The 25,783-nt window shown below is 45.5% G+C and overlaps 1 protein-coding gene across 6 annotated transcripts in view; it reads left to right on the top strand.

Annotated features, from left to right (window-relative positions):
* Positions 1-25,783, top strand: part of Tfdp1 (transcription factor Dp-1) — a 64,152-nt gene that overhangs the window by 24,849 nt on the left and 13,520 nt on the right. For 4 of the 6 annotated variants that reach the window (XM_045145911.1, XM_045145909.1, XM_045145910.1 and 1 more), the window contains exons 3-4: positions 9,090-9,156; positions 20,987-21,093. In XM_045145911.1, the coding sequence (XP_045001846.1) occupies positions 9,090-9,156; positions 20,987-21,093 (174 nt within the window). The remainder of the gene's footprint in view (positions 1-9,089; positions 9,157-20,986; positions 21,094-25,783) is intronic. The other 2 variants (XM_045145913.1, XM_045145914.1) reach the window with 1 other exon arrangement.

Raw genomic sequence — 25,783 nt, 5'->3', positions numbered from 1 at the left:
TTGTATGCATTTCCCTCTCTGTCTTCTCTGCCTCACAACCTATGTGAATTCTCTTTTTACTGTGGCTCATGGACAGTTCTGTGTTTCTTTTAATTTTGTTTCTTTGTTGAAATTCTAGAGCTTGGTTCTTAACATTGAAAATGTCATCCCTGGGCATTTTAGGGCTGTCTGTGGGACATTCCCCACAGTGTGGGTCTAGGACTGGGTTCTGGCTCATCCGCTCTTTGGAGCAGCTGTTTGTCTTGTGTTGGGCATTGTGAGCAGGGTGTCATGGTGGAGATTGAGGGTCTCTTCAGTGGTACCTCCTTCAGAGGGCATGTTCTTCTCAGCAGCAGATCCTCTGTTCTAGGATCTTGGGCTCTGGGCTATGTTCTTACAGTTCTAGGATCTCCTCAAGGTATAGCTTGGGGAATCTTGCTGGGTCTTAGGGGCCTAAGCTCTGGTTAGGCCTTCTGAGGTTGAGGAGCCCAGGGGCAGGATAGAAGAAGCCCCTGTTGGTAAAGATTTGATTCTTTTCAGCTGCTGGCTTGTTTGTGAAAGTCCTTGTTCTGCTGCTACAAATCTGCCTTACTAGATATATGTTTCCATTTCATCTTTCTCTACTTGGGGCACATTTGTGGGATAAACCTTGAATCTTCTCTGGGTGTTAGGTCCTCCTTTGTAGGACTTGCTCTCGTAAAGCCCTACCAAGGTTCTCCTAGGTACCTGAGACGGCTGGATCCGCAGTCTTCAACCTCCAGTGCCTTTTACCTCACAGTTTGTTAGTTCAGAGCTAGGTCTTCAACCTAGGGTCTTATGGACTCTAGGGGGCATGTCTTCAGGCATGGGGTGGCCTGAGCCCCTGGGAAGACTCACTTCTGAGCTCACTGGCCTTGTTCCTGGTGGGGTTCAGTCCCCATGGGCTGTAGTGGTAGGACCCATTCAGCTCCTGCTGGGTTAGCTTGCATGCAACAACTTTTTACTGAGTGTGAGGAAAGGAGACAGAAAACATGCATTGAGCTCAGAGCTCCTCTCAGATCTGGTGGTCAGAAGCTGGTCAGTAGGTAAGTCCACACTGAGGGTTAGATTGCCTCCATAGGTGGCAGTGGCCCCCAAGAAGTCAGCTTCCCAGGTTGCCATTGTGCCAGCTCTCTTGTATTCAGATGCCTCAGGCTGCTTGGGTGCAGCTTGTTGGAGGAGCCAAGAGATGACCCAAGTGTGATTTCAGGAATCACGTGGTGTACCGTACTACTGTGCGGAGAGAATTATCTTTCATGTTCATGATGATAAAGAGAAGGGACTACTGGGTCATGCTGTGAGTGGAATGTTGGTGACCTATGTCATGTTCCCAGTTGCTAGATTCCTGGCACTTCTCAATGGAAGGTGGCTGTGGATAGCACCATCTGACCAAAGCTGGAGATACAGCTTTGTATATACTCTAGGAGGAGCTGGCTGACCACCACAGCAGTTATGCAGGGACATTTTAGGATGAGAGAATGTGGTCAGTGCTGTGTCAGTGCCATGTGTAGATGTTTAGCATGGAGCCACAAGGCCCAACCCTGCCTAAGTTCAGCTTTTGGTCAAGCTCTGAAGTTCATATGTCAGAGATTCATATGCTGTGATGAGCCATGTGATGACCCCCTCCCTAAAGGGTGGGATTGCTCTAACCCTCACCTGTGGGGTCCACAGAGGAGCTCTCACTCTTGAGGGATGCATCATGCACATCACTGTGTATGTATGTAATCCTCCCAAAGCTGCAGGGTGCATAGCCAGGCACGTGGGGTCAGCCATCCTCAGCAGAGCCCATCTTATGGCCAGGTACATGGAAGGATGAGTAAGTGGCATTCTTAGAAGGAGAATCAGGTCTGCTGCTGCAGGACTGTGGAGTTGTCAGGCAGTGGTCTGGGTGCACAGTACAGGCTCTTGATAGGCTCTCTAGTGGCTTCCTCAGAGCTGACTTCTTGATCCCTTGGACTACACACAAGCTTTGGGCTGCCTTAGAATGAGTTTATGACATAGTGTGGTTTTCAGTGTCCATGTGTCACTCTGCTATGTGGTGTGTCTGATAATTTTATTATTCGTGTTCCTGGCTCCCTTCATGACTCCGTGTGCTTTTTCTACAGAGATCAGTGTTTTTATAGCTGTTATGAAAGGGACTTAATTTTTATCTTTTTTCCTGGTTATGGCTAGCAGAACAGGAAGGAAACTGCCAAGATAATACTTTCTCTAGTGTTTTTTTTTTTTTTTTAATGAGGCTGCACAGTGATGACCTTTTGTTTCTGTGTCTTTAGGATGGAAATGAAAGAACATGGGATAAGAGGGGGAAGTTTAGAAAGTGTCAGATCAAGAATGCCATGGAGATGGCTTATCAGCTATGGTGTTTGCCTGCAAAGTCAAAGGACCTAGGTTAGAGTCCCCAGAACCCACGTAAGCCAGATGTACAAAGGGCTCATGCATCTTGAGTTTGTTGGCAGTGCCTGGAGGCTCTGGCGTGCCCATTCTATCTCTCTACCTGCCTATTTCTGTATCTCTTTCTCAAATAATAATAAAAAAAAGAAAGCCAGAAATGATGCCTTAGCAAAGGATTCCAGCCAGCCTCCTTTGCAAGTTCTTACTACACAGCCTGCACAGTAAGGTCAGTGTCCCCTCTGAGTGAACAAAAGTGCCCATGTGTACATCTCAGCCCCACCTCCATTATTGTTCCTGGCCAAAGGTTATCATAGTGTTCATACTCTTAGGCAGTGTCCACACTCATTAGACAGGGTGTGTGTGATGGTGGTGGTGGAGAGCCAGGCAGAAGAAAAAATAAGTCAGTAAGTTTAAACTGGGAGTGTGGAGGGAAGAATCATTCACACATGGTGAGGTGAGAGCTGTTCAGAAGGCTCTGCACCCTTGACATGAACTGGATTATCTCCTGCCTCAGCTGGAGTGGGTGCCACCCATCTCCACTGTCCTGAGGTCAGTCACCGGGGAAGAGCAGCAGGACTAAGTCCTGGAGTGCCTATGGGAGGGGTGGTGGTGTGAGGCAGCTGTGCCATGTCCTGCTCCATTTGTCCCATTTAGGGGTCTGCATTTGATGTGTGTCTGATGTGCACAGCTGTGGGCCTGTGACCTTGATAACTGGTGCATTTATAAAAGGACAGTGGTGACTAGGCCCCTCTGGGCTGTCATGGAGGTTGGTCCTGTTGTGCTGTGAAGCTTGACTTGTTTGCAGCAACAAGATTGCAAATGAGGAGTAGTACAGTGTGCTTGCTTGGTGGGTTGGCTGTCCCTTGCAGTGGGATGTGTTCTGGGAACGTGATCTTACTGTGTTGCTGCTGCCGGTATTGCTAGGGCAGTCCTGTTCAGAGCAAGAGTGGAGAGATAGCCAACTGTAGTAGATTTTTTTTTTTTTGAGAAAAGTTAGGTTGTCTGTAGCAAGGGGCGTACCTGCTATTGCGGTGGAGAGGCTTCCTCCCTGAAGGTGGGTTGGTCTCTGCAGCCTAAAGGTGTTGCATAACATGAAGTTCAGGACTCTTATTTTAGAATTAAGAGCAGTTTCAGCAATAACATTGGAATTAAACAATTGGTGTTTTGAGCATTACCTCAGTGTATAGTACTGTAGCACGTATGAATAAAATTGCTCATTTTATAGCTAAGTGCGATGGTGCATGCCTGTGATCCCAGCAGTCCAGAGGCTAAGTTAGGAGGATCACAAGTTGGAAGCCAACCTGGACCACATAGGGGGTTCCAGGTCAGTGACACCTGAATCTCTGAAAATCAAGATTGGGGCAAAAAAGCTCACAAATCTTGGATTTTGACACGTTTTCAGTTTCTGTAGCCTCAGCCTGTAGCTGTGACATGGGAATGGAGACTTTTGAAGTTGGCAAGTTTGGATGGGTCACACTGGTAGTTTTCCCAGCAGTGCCTGGGTTGTGTGATTGCATTTTATGTTTAACTAAATATTAGCCTGTGTGAATGATGTCATATTAGAAAATCAAAGAGGCCATGGTAGAACATCGTGTCTTTTATACTGATGGCTGTATTTAATGGTAGTTTGTGAACTTGGACCCTTGTGTCTAACATGTCAGTGGAGGAGACTGGTGGAGTGAGGGGCTGTGGGCAGGACTATATCAGCAGGCTGTGTGAGTACACCTCCAGTAATAGGAATACTCATGTTAGTTGCTATGCCCTAGATAGTCTGCTGTCATGACCTCCAATGACTGGCCCAGCTTTGAAGTCTTGCATGTTGCTTGTTTGACCTGAAGCTCTGTTAGTATGCAGTTAGGATGTTAGGTGGTTGGTGCCCACAGATGGCATGGCCATCAGTGGTGTTCCTGAGCCATGCCACATTGCCCCTCCACTGAACACACTGTTGGAGCCTTGACTTAGGATGAGAATGGAACAGCAGCATGTTCTTTCAACAGTGACCTGGAGAGCCAGGAATTGCAAGATAAGATTGGGTGTCACCCACACTTGGTGCAATGTGATGGGCCTTGTGGTCCACACTATGGCATTGGATTGGCACCAGTGCTTCACCTTTCCAGGAAATGCTAAGGTTGTTACTTGGCTTCTGTTCGTTCTTGGCTGGCTTCATTACCCTATCTGGTTGTACTGTCCTTGTAATCACTTCCAGGGAAGGTGGATTTAGAGATCAAATGCAGTCCCATGGGTGGAGTTGTATATTCTGGCTGTGGAGGGACTCAGGGCTGGGGTAGCATGGTATCCTCCCCATGTGAAGTCAAGCTTATTCATATGAGGTTCAAGTCCCTTCCAGAACATGAATGCCTCGCTACTGTTGGCCACCTGGTGCTTATTAGACAAGCACCCTGACTCAACTTGACTGGGTTAAAGTGGCAGAAAACACACATTTACTGTCCCATGGCCTTTATGGGTCAGGAACTAACTAGGGACTTTTGTCCTTGGGTCAGTATGCTGCACAAATGAGTATCTGACCCTAGACTCACTCACCTTCTTGGCAGGGATCTCCCTGTCCACCATAGGCTGTTTGAACATCCTCACAATCTGGCTTCCAGCTTCCCAAGATAACCAGGAACAGGGAACATGCTGGCTTCAAAGGTCACAGTGGTATTCCAGCCTCTTGTGCTATAGAATTCAGTTAGGTAAGGATGGCAGGGTTGAAGAAGTATGTATCAGGAGGCAGGAGTTCATCTGTGTCTGTTTGAGCTGCTGGGACAAAAACAATAGAAATCTATTTCTCACCGTTTTGGTGGTTGCAGGTCCAAGATTATGGCCTGGCAAACTTGGTGCCCAATGAGGGCCACTTCTAGCTCATGGCTGGTATTTTCTGTGTCTTCATATACTGGAGAAGCAAGCAGCTCTCTGGGTCCTTCTAAGGGCACTAATGTCATAAGGGCTTCACCCTATGGCTCCTAGAGACCCCACCTTCCTGTACCATCACCTCAGGGTTTGCATTCAACATGTGGATGGTGAGGGGGGCCGGAATCCAGACCACAGTGGATCTCTCTTGGAGACCATGCTTCCCCTGTGGTCTGGGGTGTTGGGTCAGGGGTGTAGCAAGCTACCTGTCAAGGTTATGTCTCTGTAGGAAGGCTTCTGGCTTTCTCAGTGTTGGCTGGTTCAAGACATTCCTGGTCTTCAAAGTATTTATGAGACGAGAACCTCAGTGGTTTTTGTTTGTTTGTTTTCTGATTTTCTTTATGGAAAGGGCAGCTTGCATTTCCTTTGTGATGTTGACACTCACATGTTGTGCAAGAGTTGCCTCTGCCATGAAGCACTATGAGGCAAACCATAGTGGCCTGCTGCCAGTCCTAGAAGTCCTTCTGGGTCCTTTAGGTCAGACTTCTTTGTGTTAGTCCTAGGCCCTACTTGAAAATGGGCTGAAAATAAAGCCAGGGTGCATTTGTTACTGGCCCTGGAGAGCAGATCTGTCAGATAATAGTGTGGTCTTGAAGTCATGCCCTGAATGCATGACTTCAACTGAGGACGGGTAAAGGGGAGGATGTGGCTGGCATGTAGTGGGTTAAGCCGGGAATGCTGCTGAACTCAACTGCAGTGAAGGATGAGCCTCCCTGACTCCACCCCACAGGAGTTGTCCTGGCTTTTGTCATGCCATGGGAGGCTGTTCTAACGTCCATTCAACTTGTTCTCTCTGGAAAGAGCTGAAAGGGAGATCCCATGGGTTACAAGTGAACAAAGCCTAAGGGGGCACCCTGTGGATACTGACACATATCAGGTGCCTACTAGACCCTTGCACATGTGGTCAGTAAACAAGTAGGCAGGGGCTTAGGGTTCTAGTGCCAGCCAGCGTCCCTGTGACAGTTTCTTTCTGAGTGCAGTGACAGGAACACAGAGCATTAATAAGTGTGAAAAATTTACTCAGGCATTTTGGGAATAAAACAATGCTTATTTGCAGACATGACTGGAGCCATGGATAACAAAACTAGTATCACAGCCATCTATGGCTTTTTGTTATTCTCCCTTGTGTCTTGGTTCATGTGCTTCCTGATTACTTTGTGCTTTCTGCCACTAAATTGAGGCCCTGTCCCACTCCATCTCTGACTCTGCAAGTGCCCTGCTATCCACTCCTGGCCAGCAAGCTCCTTGGGCAGCCGCTATGAGAATCATGAAGCTGAGATGACGAAGGAGGGATTGGCCATGCTGTGGGTGGCCATGCAGATGGGTGGCTAAGCAAACTGTCATATGTCTCCTTATAGTGATGGAGTCTCTGGGCTTGGGATGCTGGATTCATAACAGGGCTGAACCTGACCTGAGAGGTAGGAGTAGAGCTGAGGAAATTCCCAGGCAGCCTGACCTCATCAGCTGCAGTTTCCCACCATAGAAGATGTTCGATAAAAGAAACTTGTTTCTGTGAGTGTGATATGATGGGACTGACAAGCGTGGGCACAGTGCAGTGCATTGGGTTGGGCTTGAGGGTGTTGGAGTCCCTAGGCAGAGCCTCTGTGTGGCTCTGTAGCATTTCTGCTTTTCCAATGTGAGGGTGTATCAGTCCCACTTTCTTAGACCAAATCAGTGATGATACATGAGGGCAGAGAGGGAAGCAATGGCACGTGCCACATGGCTGTGCCAGGAGCCTCACATTTCTCAGACCCATGGCTTAGAGACACTGTCCTCTTTCATGGAGTTGAGGGAGCTCAGGAGGGGAACATTGTGCTAAACTGCAATACAGGATTGCCAGACCTGGTCTAAACCTCTGGGCATGTCTACCTGGTCTCAGTGCTAGTGTCCAGTGTACCTTATTCATTGGCCTTACAAGCTTGGCCTGCCTCCCTAGCAATTCCTTCCCATCAGGTCTTAACCTCTGTGCCTGAGTAGTCTCCTAGCCTGGCCTACTTGGTGTTAACTCCCTGTCTGCTTCTGTTTAGTTAACATAATGTACTTGGCCTTATCTTTAACCTCCACCTCCTTACTTCAGCACACTTGGCATTGAACTGCTGTTTGTGACTCAGCATTTCTCACCAGGTATTAGCAGCTTTATCTGTTAGCCTTCCCCAGTCGACCTTAACATCCTGGGATACCTACCTGGCTTACTCATTTAGCCTTTCTTCATGGCCTTACACACCTGGCTCTGACCTACATATCCCTAACTTCCATGACAGTCCTCCTGGTTTTAGTCACTGGCTTTAATTGCTTTGGCCTGACCAATGTGCTTTGATGTCCAGGGCTTACCTTCTGGACCTTTGTCTTCTGGCTTTTTCCCTACGGACTGGTAGACAGGGTTTTACCTCCTGCTATTGCTAGTCTGTGGGTCTCACCTACTTGGCTGTAACTTCTTGGTCTTATTGGTAGGTTCTAGCTTACTAGCTTTTTCCTTCAGCCTTAGAGTTCAGGGAACTTTACCTACCTGCTGTAACTAACTTCTTGGCCGTGGTCTACTGGTCATCCTGACCTGGCCCTACCACCTAAAGTAATTTTAAATTATTTAGCTTATTTATTTTGTGGTTCTGAAGTTGGAACCTTGAGCGTGCCTGGCAAACAGCTGTTCTATATTCAGTCACACCTTCATCCCAGACCCTGCCTATTAGTTTTAAGTTCCTAACCTTACCTCCTTGGCCTTGCCTTAACCATGTTGGCAACACTTAAGCTCTTGTATTAAATGACTCCCTCCATCTCCTGGTTTTACCAACTTAGCTTCAGTCTCCTGGTCTTACTTGGTATTATCATAATTCCTGGCTTTAAACTTCGGCTTTATGTATCTAGGACTAGCCATCTACCTTTACTGTCCAGGCTTTAACCTGTTAGCCTTACTCACCTGGCCTTATTCACAGCCTGCCTTACCCATTTTTAACCTGGTATTTATATCTGGCCATGGCTCCTGCCCCTATGTCCATGCACACCTTGCATCACCACCTGATTTGTTCAGCTGGCCTCACCTGGCTGTCTTACTTGCCTTTTTCTAACTCAGAAAAGTGACTTCACCTTAGCTGTGTTAGATCCTTGCCACATGGTATTCTAGTCCAGCTTTTATGTGGTCCCCAGGAGCTTGACCTCATACTACTGTTCTGTAGGAAACCAGTGGCCCTGCTGGGCTCTTCTGGGCTACTTGGCTCTTAGTGTCACGCCACTCTCCCTGAGTTCCATTTGGCATCAGACTTTCTTCTGTAAAAGAGTGTTTTGATATACACTTAGTCTTACTGCTGCCTCCTTTGCCCTGCTGTAGGCTAGTAGCTGTGTGCACAGTTGATCTTTGGGTAAATGTGGCTTCCCCCTGGTATGGGGATGGCCTGGGTACCCTTCCTGGGCTTGACCTTTTGTTGGGTGAAGTGGGAATAAAAAGTTTCCATGGTTTTGTGGAGTGGGGACAAAGAATAGTATGGTAAGATTCCTTCCTAATGTGTTCTTGGTGGCTTTACCAAATGTGTGCTGCCTGTCATGCATCACTTGGTGACCATTCCCCCTACCATCTTGACTTTTTTAGTGAGTAAATTTGCATGTCAGGATGTTCTCAGCAATGGTGGCCACTGGGGACAATGTAGCATCAGGGTTCCTGCCACTGCCGAACCGTCTGCATCATAGTGATCTCGCTGTATGTTATTTAAAGAGCCCTGTGACAAGGGACGGTGTGTTAACAACTTTGGCTGTGTGGCTCTTGACGCTGTATTTACTGTTGTTGTTGTTACTCTCTGCAGGCCGGTCTAATTGAAGCCAACGGAGAACTAAAGGTCTTTATAGACCAGAATCTTAGTCCTGGGAAAGGTAAGGGAGCCTATTCTGGAAATGTAAGTCTGTCGATGAATGTGTGAAATGTTGATGCCTTGCTAACTAGCAGGGCCACTGCACCGCTCCTAGCAGCTTTGCTGTTCAAGTTCCAAGTTGCATGTTCCGTTCGGAGGTCAGGGAATGCAGGAAAATGTGGAAAGGAAACTACAGACATGTGTTCCTTCCATTTGAAGGTGGTGCCTTGCCATGTGGGTGCCCCAGGGCTGTGCCTGGACCCCATGCTGTCTAACGTGAGTGCAGGCTGTGCATCCCATGTGTACATCTTTGCAGGTTTATGCCTGTGTCCCATTGGCTCCCAGAGAATGCTGTCTTGTCTTGGGGAACCCAGGGTGCAATAGGTGGGAAGCCAAGGCCCATCTCTTCTGGGACCCCACAGGTATATTTTAGCTTCATTCCCTCCAGCAGTGATGCACTTCTCTGTGAGTAAATGTCCTGTTCTTTGGAGACTTCCTTGGACCAGGTTGCTGTGTGTGTGTGTATGGCCTGGTCCACTGTGCCCACATTGTCATGGCCTTACATCCCTGTGCCACTGGGCTGTTTCTGCAGTCACCATGGTATCATCTTCCTTGGTGCTCCTAAAGGACAAACTTATGGAAAAGCCTTCTTGTCCCAGCCAAGCAAAGGCCTTGTGGGCTCTCAGCTAGTCTTAAGAGCCAAAGTCCTGGCACATCAGGATTCTAAGTTCTGTTGAAGTGTTCCTTTTTTTTTTTTTTTTTTAAATTCATTTTACTTTATTTACTTGAGAGAGAGAGAGAGAGAAAGAATGGGCATACCAGGGCATTCAGCCACTGTACTCCAAATGCATGCGCCACCTTGTGCATCTGGCTTAACGTGGGTCCTGGGCAATCAAACCTGGGTCCTTTGGCTTCTCAGGCAAATGCTTTGGGTTCCATTTCCTAGCTATTGTGAATACAGCGGCAGTAAACATGGTTGAGAAAGTATCTAAGGAAGTGAAACGAGTCCTTAGGATCTATGCCTAGGAGTGCTATAGCTGGGTCATATGGTAGATCTATTTTTAGCTGTCTCAGGAGCCTCCACACTGATTTCCATAATGGCTGGACCAGAATGCATTCCCACCAACAGTGTAGAAGGGTTCCTCTTTTTCTACATCCTCACTGGCAGTTGTGTTCATTTGTTTTCATGAAGGTGGCCAATCTGACAGGAGTGAGATGGAATCTCAATGTAGTTTTTTAAAATTTATTTTTTATTTATTTGAGAGTGACACACACACACACCAGGGGTTGGGGGGGGGGCAGATAGAGACAGACAGAATGGGTGTGCCAGGGCTTCCAGCCACTGCAAACAAACTCCAGGCACATGCACCCCCTTGTGCATCTGGCTTATGTGGGTCCTGGGGAATCGAGCCTTGAACTGGGGTCCTTAGGCTTTACAGGCAAACACTTAACTGCTAAGTCATCTCTCCAGCCCTCAACGTAGTTTTAATCTCATTTCCCTGATGACTAGGGATGTCAAGCATTTTTTTAGATGTTTATATGTCATCTGTGTTTCTTCTTTTGAGAACTCTATTTAGTTCTATAGCCCATTTTTTAACTGGGTTGTTTGATTTCTTATTTTTTAATTTTTTGAGTTCTTTGTATATTCTGGATATTAATCCTCTATCAGATGTATAGCTGGCAAAGATTTTCTCTCATTCTGTAGGTTGCCTCTTTGCTCTATTCACGGTGTCTTTTGCTGTACAAAAGCTTGTAATTTCATTAGGTCCCAGCAGTTAAAATGTGATTTTATTGCCTGTGCAATTGGGGTTATATTCAGGAAGTCCTTGCCAAGACTAATATGTTGAAGGGTTTCCCCTACTTTTCCCTTGGCAGTTTCAGATCTGACATTAAGGTCTTTTTGATCCATTTGGACTTAATTCTTGTGCATGGAGAGAGATAAGGATCTATTTTCATCCTTCTACAGATACATATCCAGTTTTCCCAGCACCATTTGCTGAAGAGGCTGTCTTTTCTCCAATGAATATTTTTGGCATTTTTGTCAAAGATCAGGTGGCTATAGCTACCCGGATTTACATATGGGTCCTCTATTCTGTTCCATTGATCTACATATCTGCTTTTGTGCCAGTACCATGCTATTTTTGTTTTGTTTTGTGTAGTATAGGTCAAAGTCAGGTATGGTGATAACACCAGCCTTATTTTTGTTGCTTAAAATTGTTTTAGATACTCAAGGTTTTTTATGCTTCCAAATGAATGTTTGGGTTGTTTTTTTCTATTTCTGTGAAGAATATTGTTGGAATTTTGATGGGGATTGCATTAAATGTATAGATTGCTTTTGGTAAGATTGCCATTTTCACAATATTGATTCTTCTGATCCAAGAACAAGGGATGTCTTCCCATTTCCTAGTGTCTTCTGCAATTTCTTGCTTGAGTGTTTTAAAGTTTTCATTGTAAAGATTCTTCACTTCCTTGGTTAGGTTTATTCCAAGGTACTTTATTATTATTATTATTACTACTATTATTATTTGATGCAATTATGAATGAGAGTGATTTTCTGATTTCATCCTCTGTGTGTTTGTTAGCATATAGGAAAGCTACTCATTTCTGTGGGTTTAGTTTGTATCCTTCTATATGGCTATAAGTGTTTATCAGCTTTAGCAGTTTGCTGGTAGAGTCTTTGGGGTCCTTTATGTATGGAATCATGCCATCTGCAAATATAACTTGATTTCTTTCTTTCCAATTTATATCCCTTTTGTGTTTGTCTCTTGCCTTATTGCTATGGCTAAGACTTCTAGTGCTATATTAAGTAAAAGTGGGGATAGTGGACACCCTTTTCTTGTTCATGATTTTAGTGGAAAAGCTCCAAGTTTTTCTTCATTTAGTATTATATTGTCATAAATAGCCTTTATTATGTTGAGATATGTTCCTTCTATTCCAAGTCTCTATAGGACTTTTATCATGAAGGGATGTTGGATTTTGTCAGATGCTTTTTCTGCATCTAATGAAATGATCTTGTTATTTTTGTCCTTCAGTCCATTTATATAATGTGTTACATTTATCGATTTGTGTATACTGAGCCATCCCTTCACCTCTGGGATAAAGCCTCCTTTGTTGGGATGAATGATCTTTCTGATATATTCTTGTATTCTGTTTGCCAGTATTTTGTTGAGAATTTTTGCATCTATGTTCATGAGGGAGATTGGTCTGTAATTTTCTTTTTTTTGTTCTGTCTTTGCCTGGTTTTGGTATCAGGGTGATGATGTCCAGCCCCTACTTTGGGTTTTTTAAATTGTTCACATATTTAAAATCAACTACTTTCCTCTTAATAGTGAGAACCAGGACCCTGACTGCATTCTTTCCATAGTGGCTCTTGATGGTTGAGAATGGGAACCTAGCCCTCATTTGGCCTTCTCTGTGTCTGCCCAGTTGTATAATCTGTTTTTTGGTGATTTGTTCTCCGTATGTATAGGAAGGAGCCTAGGGATGATCTGTCTTCATTCCCCAGGGGCCAGGTCCAGATTATATTCTCTTGGTGCTTATGCCCCAGACTTTGTCTTTGGCACCTGCTCCTCATAGTGGGTCACACTGGCTATTGTCAGGAGAGGCATACTGGGTCTGCATATTCACTAAGGCCTTTCCCTCCCTGTTTCTTTTCCAGGGATGGGGAGACAGTGCACAAAACCTGTAGGCCAGGTGCGAGGGATTTTTATCTTAGTGGTTGGTGCATTCACGGGTGCCCAAAAGGAATTTACCTCAATATCATGGAATAGTAAGGTTTCAGAAATTGGAGGCATGGCCTTTTCTATCCAAGTGATGAAGCAGGTACAACTGAGATGGAGAGTGACTTTGGTTCCTGGGCAATGATGCTTCCTTGCCTGGTGTTTGCTTTGCATTTGACTGTCGTCTGTTACACCTGAGTCATATGCAGCTACCTTCTTTTTCATGCTTTCTTATATATGTGTGCTCAGATGCACACCAGTCTGACTGAGCTGAAGTTGACCTGGCAGGTTAAGAATGTAAGACATGGGCTGGAGAGATGGCTTAGCAGTTAAGCGCTTGCCTGTGAAGCCTAAGGACCCTGGTTCGAGGCTCGGTTCCCCAGGTCCCACGTTAGCCAGATGCACAAGGGGGCGCACGCATCTGGAGTTCGTTTGCAGAGGCTGGAAGCCCTGGCGCGCCCATTCTCTCTCTCCCTCTATCTGTCTTTCTCTCTGTCTGTCTCTCTCAAATAAATTAAAAAAAAAAAAAAAAAGAATGTAAGACATGCATGGACTCAACACGCCTGCTTTTGGCACTTCCTTTTCTCTCTTTTGTCCATGGCAGTCAGGTTCTTTTTTTTGGTTTTTCGAGGTAGGGTCTCACACTAGTCCAGGCTGACCTGGAATTCATTCTGTCATCTCAGGGTGGCCTTGAACTCACAGCGACCCTCCTACCTCTGCCTCCTGAGTGCTGGGATTAAAGGCGACTGCCACCACGCCCGGCAATTGTTACACTTTTGATGGACAGACAGGTGCATTTCAATTAACCAGGAGAATTCACGGCCAGAATTTTGTATGTGAGTAATCTTAGTGACAACCATATGATTTCACTTAGAGTGGGTGCTGCTCTGTTGAGGTAGGGTAACTAGTTGGGGTGCCTGCCCCATCTCTTCTCTGGCACTTCTGAGAGCTTGGGCCACTGTTGCCCGGTGATTTCTTATCCTCCTAGTCCCGCTGCAATTTGCAATCTCCAGCCCTACTGGAGGTTGCTGCAGAGCAACCTTTTTTAGGTCTTGTGTGCCTGTTGGAGTCTGCCAGAGAAACAGCTGTGACAATGTGTCTGCGCATGAGAGAGGTTCTGCTGTGGGGCACCAAGTCCAAAGTCTACAGGGCAGGTGTGCTAGTCTTGATAGAACTTTCTGTAGAAACTTTAGGCTTGGCTTGTAATGCCTTTACCTGGGTAGATAAGGCCCACAACATCAGGATATTATCTTCTTTATTTAAAGCTAATTGGTAGTAGGTATGTACTTCTGCAATAGCACTTAGACTGGTGTGCAGGAGAATAGCTGGTGTTGCAGATTTGGTAGATGGGCACATGAAACTGACTTCCGTAGTCTTGAGACTCACAGTTCCTTTCCCTCAGAAAAATGTGCCAAACTGATAGCATTTTGCATCCCTAGACTTGGATCAGATGTACTTTTTACTTCTTTTTTCATGAGAGTATGAGCAAGAGGGGGGGAGAGAGAGAGAGAGAGAGAGAGAGAGAGAGAGAGAGAGGGAGGGAGGGAGGGAGGGAGAGAGAGAGAGAGAGAGTGAGTGAGTGAGTGAGTGTTGGCATACTAGGGACTCTAGCCACTGCAATCAAACTCCAGACACGTGTGCCACCTTGTGCACATGTGTGATCTTGTGCTTGTGTCACCTGATGTGTCTGGCTTATATAGGTTGTGGTGAGTCGAACGTGGGTCCTTAGACTTTGCAGACAAACGCCGCAACCTCTGAGCCATCGCTCCAGCCCTTCTTTTGTCACTTTTAGCAGCAAGTATATTGTCTTAGGCTTCTTGGCACAGCCATCTGAACTGCTCTGGCTTCACTGCAGCATGGGTCTGGGTGGGCGCGGGAGTGCTGTGGTGTTGGCATGTAGATCTGCTGTTCCTGAGTGGCTACATGACTGGAGTTGCTGGGTCCTGGGCTACTTGTTTTTCCTCTCATCTCTGCCAGCACCATGTGGGGTCCCTGCCATCCACATTTTCACTGGCATGTGATGGCATAAGGTTTTCAGACATTCTTGCAGCCTGTGGCCTGTCCTCTTACCTCCTGTTGCCACACAGAACCCATAGGACTCTGTTCCAAAAGCCTTCTAACCCTGCACCAGGGTGACTGCCTATTGGATGTGTCCTATCCTGCCTCCCGGCCTCTGTCCTAAGGGCCACCTATTCTGAGGCCATGAATGCATGGGTACATGTCTTTCTCTGGCCTGCTGACCAAATGACCTCTCACTGCATCTAGTCACACACAGGGTATATGCTCCCTGAAGAGCCATTCTGTTCAAGAATACATGTGAGTGCTCACTCATGTGCCACCACTCTGGGGCCCTTCTTGACACTGATGTATTGGGTGGTACAGTGGTGGTGGTGGTGGTGACATGTTTGTGGTATGATCACTGTCTCTGCTGCACTGTGACTTCAGTTTCTGGGCACTGGGTCCTTTCCAATATGGCTTCTAAAAAAAGTGAGTTGCTGTCACTTGTTACCTTACATTGTTCAACATGTCTTTCTAGAATGCTCTCCTGCTTGGGTGTTAGCATAAACATGTCTTTTTCCTAGAAAGCTATAGGCATCCAAACTCAAGGCTGTCATAATGTGGAATGGCCTGGCTCTTAGCTCCTTGCCTCCTAAATGGCATTTTGTTAGGTTGGTTTGTCTCTGTGTGTCCCAGATGCAGCCTGTGGCTGTTGCTGCTTGGTCCTCCTCACGTAGCTGTTAAAGCTTTTATCTGCCTCCTTGGTGTGTCTGCGTTTTCCCTCTGCTTCAGTATTGTCTTTGGATTTGAAAGTCTTTTGACTTCAAAAGGAGACTCGATGGAGAGAAAAAAGTTTAGAGATGGTGTGTGGTGAGAGCCTCATATGGCCTATATGACCCTGAAGGATGTGTCTTAGCTGCTATGGTAAACCATACGCCCAACAAGGATTGGGATGCATTGCCTGGCCTTGCTGTGGCACTTATGCTGAGACCTGTTGGCAGAGAAGCACAAGGTTTGGTGAACCCATGATGGCTGCCCCACTGGGCACAGTCAGGAGAAGACTATGACATGTTCTGTCTTCCTGTCCCTTTGTTTTCAACCTAAGTGTCTGTTTTTAGCTCTATAGAGCCATTTCTGTAGTTGTCACCCTTATCTGAGGCAAACAATAGTGATTTCCAGTGAAGTGCTGTGCTGCTCCATGAGTCAGATCCTGGGGGTCACTTGGAGGGGTGACACCCCTATCTAATGTACCTGGGGCATGTGGGGTATGAATGGTATGGTTTAGTCTTGATGCCACCAGTGGGCAGCTTATGGGCCTGGGCTAAAGCAGGCTTTGGCCATAATGCCCAACTTTCATTAGCCTGAGGGCAGATGAGATAGACAACTGGCACACGTGAAGCTGATGGCATTCTTGGAGACTCCTCTGAGCTGAGAAGAACAGTGTGTCATAGTTGTCTAGTGTCTGCCAGCATGGTAGGGGCCAGCTTTGGGCCTCGGTGGACCCTGTGGCAGAATCTTGCAAGCAGCCAATAGCTGTATGAGAAGGTTCCGTCACCTACCAGGACCACATGAGTCACAACCACCATAAGATGTTCCCTCACACCTGTTAGGACAGCTAACAATGTGTGGTCAATAAAGACACACATTGGTGCAGCGGGAAAACTGGGGCCCTTCACATTTCTGTAGAGAATGCATACTAGTACAGGTGTTCACTGTGGTGCTCCCCAAAGAGACAAAACAGGGTGCCGCAGGACCCAACAACTCTTGTGGCCATCTCCCAGCGGGTTCGGGGGTTGAGGTCACCACCATGAAGACATCTGAATGCCTGCCCACCACAGCATTGCTCTCAAGACATGTAAACAACCCAAGTGTCTGTTGATGGCTGAACAGAGGAAGGAACTGTGGGGGAATTATATATATGTGAATATAATTTGATCTAGAAAAGGTTGAGATTTTAGCATTGGGTGCATTGTGGATCTGGGAGGAATATTATTAAGTAAAAGCATTAAAATATAGGTGTAAACAAGTATTTAGAGGCAGTTTGGTGGGCATAATATATGCATTTAGCCAGACAAGAGTAGTTTCCTTATTAGGGCTTATGACCTTCCCAGCCATAGAGTTTTGATTAGTTTTTCAGAACCAAGCAGAATTTCCTCTCATAGAGTGTGCCTCAAGTCTAGAACAGTTGGTTTCCCTCATAACAGACATGTCACCATTTCACCAGTCTGGGCTACAGAGAAAGGTTGAGGTCAACCTGGCCTAGTGTGAGACCCTACTTAAAAAAAACACCAAAAGAACAAATAAACTACTTGGTAAGTGGGCAAATGAATTAAGCCATTTTCAATGGGCAAGTGGCAGGCTGGGGAGATGGTTCAGCAGTTAAAGGCACTTGCTTGCAAAGCCTGATGCCCAGTCTACAGTGCCTAGGTAAAGTCAGTTGCACAAAATAGTACATGTATGTGTCTAGAGTTCATAGAGTCTCACTCTAGCTCAGGCTGACCTGGAATTCACTATGTAGTTTCAGGGTTGCCTTGAATTTGTGGCTCCCGAGTGCTGGAATTAAAGGTGTGCGCCACCACTCCCAGCTTACAGCAAGAGGTCTTGGTGCATTTACACTTACTTTCAAATAAATAAAGTGATTAATTAATAAACCTTTATTTTATTTATTTGGGAGAAAGAGGCAGAGAGAGGGAGAATAGGCATACCAGGGCCTCTAACCACTGCACATGAACTCCATTCGCCATGTTGTTCATCTGGTTTATGTGGGTACTGGGGAGTTGAGCCTGGGTTCTTAAGCTTTGAAAGCAACCACCCTAAGTGCTAAGCCATCTCTCCAGCCCTAATAAACATTTCTTAAGATGTTCAATAGCAGTGGCCATCAGGAAGATGCAAATCAAAACTATACTGAGGATTAGGAATGAAGCTCAGTTGGAAAAATGATTGCCTACCATTCATGAAGCCCTGAGTCCAATCTTAAGCACTGCATAAACCAGGTGGTGTAGCACACATTTGTAATTCCAGCACTTGGGAGGTAGAGGCAGAGGATCAGAAGTTCAAGGTCATAAGGCTATGTGAAACTCAGTCTCAAAAATAACAAGGGGACTGAAGAGATGGCTTGGTAGTTAAGGTGCTTGCCTGCAAAGCCTAAGGACTCAGATTCTATTCTCCAGGTCCCACATAAGCCAGATACATGAGGTGCTGCATGTATCTGGAGTTCATTTGCAGTGGCTAGAGGCCCTGGCATACCCATTCTTCGCCCTGTATCTCTCTGCTTGCAAATAAATACATAAAATTTTTTTAAAAAAACAAAACAGCAAAATTCCTACATTGAATGAGATTCTACCTCGTTTCTATCGTAATAGATATCATTAAGAAACCCTGTACCAACAAATGCTGCTGAGGATGTGGGAAAAGGGAACTCTACTGGCAAGAATATAACTTGAAGCCGGGCGTGATGGCACATGCCTTTAATCTCAGCACTAGGGAGGCAGAGGTAGGAGGATTGCTGTGAGTTTGAGGCCACCCTGAGAGACTACATGGTGAATTCCAGGTCAGCCTTGATGTAGCCACTATGGAAGTATCAGTGTAGAGGCTCCTCATAAAACTAAAATAAATCTCTTATATGATATACTAGCTAGACCACTTGTAGGTTTATACCCAAAGCATACCACAGAAAATACATTAACATTTATAACTGCACTATTGACACCTCTGTTGACTGAGCAACTGACAAAGATTTTTTTCCCCCATACTTTAGGTGGTCTCTTCACTGTGATGATGTGCACAAGCTTTAATTTCATGCAACCCCATTTGTCATTTCTGGGGGTTATTCTATGTTGTTGAAGTCCTTTTCAGAATATTCTTGCCTTTATCTATAGTATGAAATGTTTGATTTATGTTTTCCTCTAGCAGTTTCACAATTTCAGATCTTTCATTAAGGTTTTTGATCTATTTTGAATTGATTTTTGTGCAGGATGAGAGATAAAGATCCAGTTTTGTTTTGCATGTAGAAATCTACTTTTCTCAACACCATTTGTTAAAGAGGTTTTTTCTCCAGAAGCATTAGTTGACTGTAGCTTCATAGGTTTATTCCTGGGTACAGTATTATTATGTATAATAACATATAATAAATACATAATATTCTATTGCCGTCCTCTTCCATTCCGTTGATTTGTGTGTCAGCTTTTATGCCACTATCATATTGTTTCTGTCATTATAGCTCTCTAGTATAACTTGGAATCAGGTATTGCACATTCTATTTTGGATTGCTCTGGGGTCTTTTATGCATCCATGTAGACTTTAAAATTGCATTTTTTAGTCCTGTGAAAAATGTTGGTATATTGATTGCGTGAATCTGTACATTGTTTTTGGCAATAGGACTATTTACTTAAAAACTTAAAGGCAGCTGGTGCACATCTTCAATCCCAGCACTTGGGAGGTAGAGGTAGGATTGCCATGAGTTCGAGGCCACCCTAAGAATACAGAGTGAATTCCAGGTCAGCCTGGGCTAGAGTGAAACCCTACCTTGAAAAACCAAAAAATAAAGAAACAAACTTAAAAGCCTTTATTTGAGAGAGAGAGCATGTACGCTTCAGGGTCTGCTGCCACTGCAAACAAACTCCAGAGGCATGTACCACTTTGTGAATCTGGCTCTATATGGGTACTGGGGAATTGAACCCAGGCCTTTAGGCTTTGTAAGCAAGCACTTTTAATTGCTGGACCATCTCTCCAACCCCTTAAAACCATTTTTGAGTGGTTTGGGGACATAGTTTGATGTAAAGTGTTTTTGAGGATCAGGTGTCTAGCTCCGTAGATTTATTCCTAGGTCATTTTCCATTGATTGATGTGTCTTTTTTTTTTTTTTTTTTTTGAGGTAGGGTCTCGCTTTAGTCCAGGCTGACCTGGAATTCACTATGGAGTCTCAGGGTGGCCTTGAATTCATGGCAATCCTCCTACCTCTGCCTCCCGAGTGCTGGGGTTAAAGGCGTGTGCCATCATGCCCAGCTTTGATGTGTCTTTTTGTGTTGGTGCCATGCTATTTATGTTACTATGGGCCTGTAGTGCGGTTGTCTTGGTTTTGATCCATAACATACACAAAAGAAAAAAATACTAAGGAAACAATAAATGTTATGCTGTCATAATTTGATATTGTAAAATCTGTAGATATTCAAAATGTGATTACCAGGCTGGGGAGGTGGCTCAGTGGATAAAGCACTTTTTGTTCAAGCATGAGTGCCCGAGTTCAGATCCTTAGATCCCACATTAAGCCAGACAGTATTTAGCACAAGAGAATCACCTAGAAGCTTCTGGGCAAGGTAGCCTGGCTTATGCATCAGTGAACAATGGGATTTGCCTTACGGTGAAGGTGAAGATGAAGACTGGCACCTGAAGCTGTCCTCTGATTTCACGTACACTGTGGCACACGTATGCTGCACTCGCATGCACACATAAAAATAAAATTAATTAAAAGAATGTCATTGCCCACTACAAAAAATATGAATGCAGGCAGTATTTAGGATTTCATTGTTAATGGGTTATAGCAATTCACACCATGTACAGAGCTATATTTAAAAGTGCTGTTACAGGGTTCCTTTGAAAGAGTTTGGACTTTAAGCGCTGTTCCACTGAGTTAGCTCTGGATCATGTTCTTACTATTCTTGCAGCTGAAATGTCAGTCCTCCATAAAGGGGTGGCTTAACTATCAGGAAAACATGTTAGGGTTCCAATTTACATTACCAGATGAAAGCAAAAAGAAAAATTGTATATGTATTTATATTTACTTATCCTTGAGACCTGGGGCAGGACTGGACAGAGATTTCCGGTGTTTGGACTAGAGCGGCCACTGAGGTGTTGTGGCAAGCCCTGACATCTGCTGTGCCCTTTGGTTGTCAGCCCCAGCCTATTCCTTAGCTAGTACCCCAGAGAGCATCTGAGCTCTGGGGATCTGGGAGCACTCAGGGAAGGAATTAGAAGGACCAACCTGGGGGTGAGCATATGTGCGACTGAGCCGTAGGTCTTCAACGCTAAAACTTGGGAGTTGGCTTCTCCTTGGAAACACCATTTTCCTGAAGCTGGCCCTTTCAGCCTCAGCTCAGAGAAGCATTGTAACCCTTGACCTGTGCCCGTGTATTGCAGGTGTCGTTTCCCTGGTAGCTGTCCACCCATCTACAGTGAACACACTTGGAAAGCAGCTGTTGCCAAAAACCTTCGGGCAATCCAATGTCAACATCACACAACAAGTGGTAAGTCATAAGACATGTGGCTGGCAGGTCCTGTGGAATGAGGTGGGTGCATGTACTGCTGCTGTGGCCCTGGTGTTCCCTGAGTGCTGGAATTTGGCTTGGGGTTAACGTGTCTCTCTTTAAAGTGCAAGCTACTACCTGTAGCACATGCACAGTGCTTGGGCTTATCTTCAGTGACTTGGCTATACATGCCTGGTTGAAGTTGCCCCTGTGTCAGGACATGTTTGAGGCACCCATCATGCACACAGTGGCAACCTAGTGGATGAGAGTAGGACTGTGACCCAGGTCTGAGCTGCCTTCCTCCTTAGAGGTCTGGGATTCTTCTGTGTTAGAGGAAGATCTGGAGCATGTTGCCCTCTGCCTTCCTTCACAGCCACTGTGCCTTAGGCCTTGGGAGGTCCTGAGGGTTTACCCTGCCCGTATACTTGGAGGAAGGAGTGGCCCAGTACCATGTCTTTCCTTAACTGGGTTGTGGGTCTAAGATGAGGACTCCTTCACCACCAACCCCCAAACCTTGCAGTCTTGATCAATGGAATTGGGCCTGAGGGCCAGCAGTGTGGACTTTACCTGCAGCTAGAGCTTCTAGTTGGAATGTAGAGTGTAATCACCCCAGAGGTGGTTGGATTTCTGTTGTTAATCCTGGGACCTTTTTTTTTTTTTTAAGCTTTTATTTATTTGTTTATTTTGAGAGAGGGTGGGAGGGAGCGAGCGAGGAAGGAGACAGATAAAGAGAGAGAATGGGTGCACCAGGGTCACCAGCCACTGCAAATGAACTCCAGATGCATGCTGCCTTGTGCATATGGCCTCCATGGGTCCTGGGCAATTGAACCTGGGTCCTTAGGCTTCTCAGGCAAATGCCTCGAACGTTAAGCCATCTCTCCAGCCTCTGGGACCTTCTTAACTGAGTCTAGGCTTCTCCTTGGTCCCTAGATTGTCTGACTCCTGAGTAGCCTGGGTTGCAGCCTCCACTCTATGGTCTCCTCCTACATTCTGGATCTTGGTACACAAATGCCTCTGTTCTTGGTCATATAGTGCTTCTTCCCTCAGTGTCTTGCACCAGCCAGCTGTATTTGTCTTATCCCACTGCTGCTTCCTGTCATGAGATGAGAGCCCAGCACCTGTGGATGGACTCTGAGGCTTGATGCTATCACTCAGATGTCCATATGGGGCCCTAAGCCTCTGCAGCTTTCCAGAGGTGCCCCTCGCTGTCCCACTGTGCTCCCTAGGTGTCCTCTGGTCTCCAGAAAGAGTTCTGTGCTGGCCTGTTTGCAGCTGCTACTGTCTGTGATTCTTCAGTGTAATCATGCTTTCTGCAGAGAGAGCAGCCACACCATGGATATCCTGATCATTCCTGCAGTTAGCTTTACTAGGAATTTGTTGATTCCCTTTGTTTACACACACTGACACCCCCTACGATACTTCAACAGATCTGAGTGTTGAGGTTTTAAGCAGAGTAGCTGTGGGTACGGATAGCCCTGTGGGATCTGCAGGGCTGTCCTGAGACCATGAGAAGAGAACATTCATCCTACCACAAGCCCTGCTGTGAAGGGCAAGTTCACCTTCCAAAGTTGTGGGTTATTGAAAATTATGTAAAGCCCTACCATGATATTTGGCATATGGCAACATTTCTGTTGAATTTTTTTTTTTTTTTTTTTTTTTGCTTAATGCCATTTTACTGAAAACTAAAAATTCTAGTTACTTACAATTTCTATAGCTTGACTTAAATTTTTTAAAAATTTATTTTTATTTATTTTTAAATTTATTTTTTATTTTAAAATTTTTTTTGTTTATTTTTATTTATTTATTTGGGAGTGACAGACACAGAGAGAGTCAGAGAGAGAATGGGCGCTCCAGAGCTTTCAGCCACTGCAAATGAACTCCAGATGCATGTGCCTCCTTGTGTATCTGGCTAACATGGGTCCTGGGGACTCGAGTCTCAAACTGGGGTCCTTAGGCTTCACAGGCAAGCACTTAACTGCTAAGTCATCTCTCCAGTCCATTATTTTTAAATTTTTAATCATTTTATTTATGTATATAAAACAGAGGGATAGGGAGAGAGAGAATATGGGCGTGCCAAGGCCTCCAGCCACTGCAAACGAACTCCAGACGCGTGTGCCCCCTTGTACATCTGGCTAACATGGGTCCTGAGGACTCGAGCCTCGAACCAGGGTCCTTAGACTTCACAGACAAGCGCTGAACCACTAATCCATCTCTCCAGCCCATTATTTTTAATTTCTTCTTCTTTTTTTCTCAATTTTTATTAATATTTTCCATGATTATTAAAAATATCCCATGGTAATACCCTCCCTCCCTCCCACTTTCCCCTTTGAAATTCCATTCTCCATCATATCCCCTCCCCATCTCAATCAGTCTCTCTTTTATATTAATGTCATGATCTTTTCCTCCTCTTATGATGGTCTTGTGTAGGTAGTGTCAGGCACGGTGAGGTCATAGATATGCAAGCCATTTTGTGTCTGGAGGAGCATGTTGTAAGGAGTCCTACCCTTCCTTTGGCTCTTACATTCTTTCCGCCACCTCTTCCACATTAGATCCTGAACCTTGGAAGGTGTGATTGAGATGTTAACTCAGTGCTCCAGTCACTTCCTTCCAGCACTGTGATACCTTCTGAGTCATCCCAAGGTCACTGCCATCTGAAAAGAGAAGATTCTCTACCCAAAGTGAGAGTAACATTAATAATATAAGGGTATAAATATTAAGAGAAGTGTTTACTGGGCAGTTTGATAAGCATAGTATATACATTTAGCCAGACATCAGCAGCTCTTACATCCCTAGGGCTCATGACTACCCCTGTTTTAAGTTCTTAGTATCAGGGATGTATTCTCCCCCACCCCCATGGTGTGGGCCTCCAGTCCAATTAGAGGGCAGTTGGTTTCCACCATGACAGACGTGCCATTATTGCACCCGTTGGCTTATTTGGCCTGGCTGGCCAATTATAAGGCTTGCAGTGTCCACTGTTGAGTATCTTCACTGGTGGTATCTCTTTCTCCTATTGAACTACATGTAGAATGGCTTCTTCCAGCTTTCTGTCAGCTGGTCTAGATGGAGGAGGTTATCAGCTCAGTTCCAGCCAGATTTCTCAGTGGCCTTGCAGCCCCAGTATGTGGAGTCTTCAGCAATAGGGTCTTACCATCGATTCCTGGTGGGAAACCAAGGGCCTTGGCAATGGCTTATAATGTTTTGGGGTCATCAGGGACCTCCCTGGCCAACAACTCACTGGAGGTGAGGTTTTAAATTTTTAATCATTTTATATATATGAAACAGAGGGACAGGGAGAGAGGGAGAATATGGGCATGCCAGGGCCTCCAGCCACTGCAAACGAACTCCAGATGTGTGCACCCTCTTGTGTATCTGACTAATATGGGTCCTGAGGACTCGAGCTTTGAACTAGGGTCCTTAGGCTTCACAGGCAAGCGCTGAACCACTAAGCCATCTCTCCAACCTGTTATTTTTAAATTTTTTAATCATTTTATTTATGTATATGAAACAGAGGGACAGGGAGAGAGAGAGAGAGAGAGAGAGAGAGAATATGGCTGTGCCAGGACCTCCAGCCACTGCCAACGAATTCCAGATGCATGTGCCCCCTTGTGCATCTGGTTTATGTGGGTCCTAGGGAATTGAACCGGGGTCATTAGGCTTTTCAGGCAAGCGCCTTAACTGCTAAGCCATCTCTCCAGCCCTATAACTTGATTTTAATATTGTATATTATAGCAGGATTTAGCTTGATAAACAGTTCCATAAATGAATGTTTGTGTGGGGGGTCGTTAATGTGAAGATTCTTACTCATGTGGCTCAAGCTTTGTTGATCTGAAAGTCAAGCTTATTTGAAATGAGCTGTGGTGGGAAAAGCTGGTATTTCCTATTAGGTGTTTTTTTTTTTTAAGGCAGGAATGGCGACTCATGCCTTGTATTTATTTGTTTGTTTATTTATTTATTTATTTATTTGGGGGGGGGGAGGAGAGGCAGAGAGAAAGAGAATGGGTGTGCCAGGGCAACAGGAGGCCTAATTCGTGTGTGTGTGTGTGTGTGTGTGTGTGTGCGCGTGCGTGCGCGTGCTCGCACGCACGCATGCCTGCCTCCCAGCCAGCTAGCCAGGTACAGGTGATCCCAGGCCACACTGAGTCCTGCCATCCAGGAAAGGTGCTAAGCTTTGCTGAGTACCTACCTGGTGCTTGCTATTTTTCCTGCCACTGATGAGGTACTGTTGGAGAGCAGCTGAAGGGAGTCCATCTGAGGCTTCTGGCAGTCATGAGTCATCTCCTCTGAAAGGAAGTTGGGTACCCCAGGCCAGTTAAAATTATGTCTCTAGGACCTTTTGGATGACCTTTGTGCTCATGTTGGGTGTGTAAGTGTGGCTGGCAAGTTCTACCAAGTAGAGTCTAAAGCTCCTGTCATTCGTATGTATGTAGTATGTATGTATGTATATACATATATAATTTTTTTTTTTTTTTGGTTTTTTGAGGTAGGGTCTCACTCTAGCCCAGGCTTACCTGGAATTCACTATGGAGTCTCAGGGTAGCCTCAAACTCACGGCAATCCTCCTACCTCTACCTCCCAAGTGCTGGGATTAAAGGCGTGCGCCACCATGCCCGGCCATACATAGAATTTTATTTTTACTTTTTTGCAAGGTGAGAAAGGGAGAGAGAATGGGCCACTGCAAGATGCATGTGCC

Source organism: Jaculus jaculus, chromosome 3 (genome assembly GCF_020740685.1).
Source record: "Jaculus jaculus isolate mJacJac1 chromosome 3, mJacJac1.mat.Y.cur, whole genome shotgun sequence".
NCBI lineage: Eukaryota > Metazoa > Chordata > Mammalia > Rodentia > Dipodidae > Jaculus > Jaculus jaculus.
Note: the sequence above shows the minus strand (reverse complement) of the source record. Positions and strands in the feature narration are given on the sequence as shown.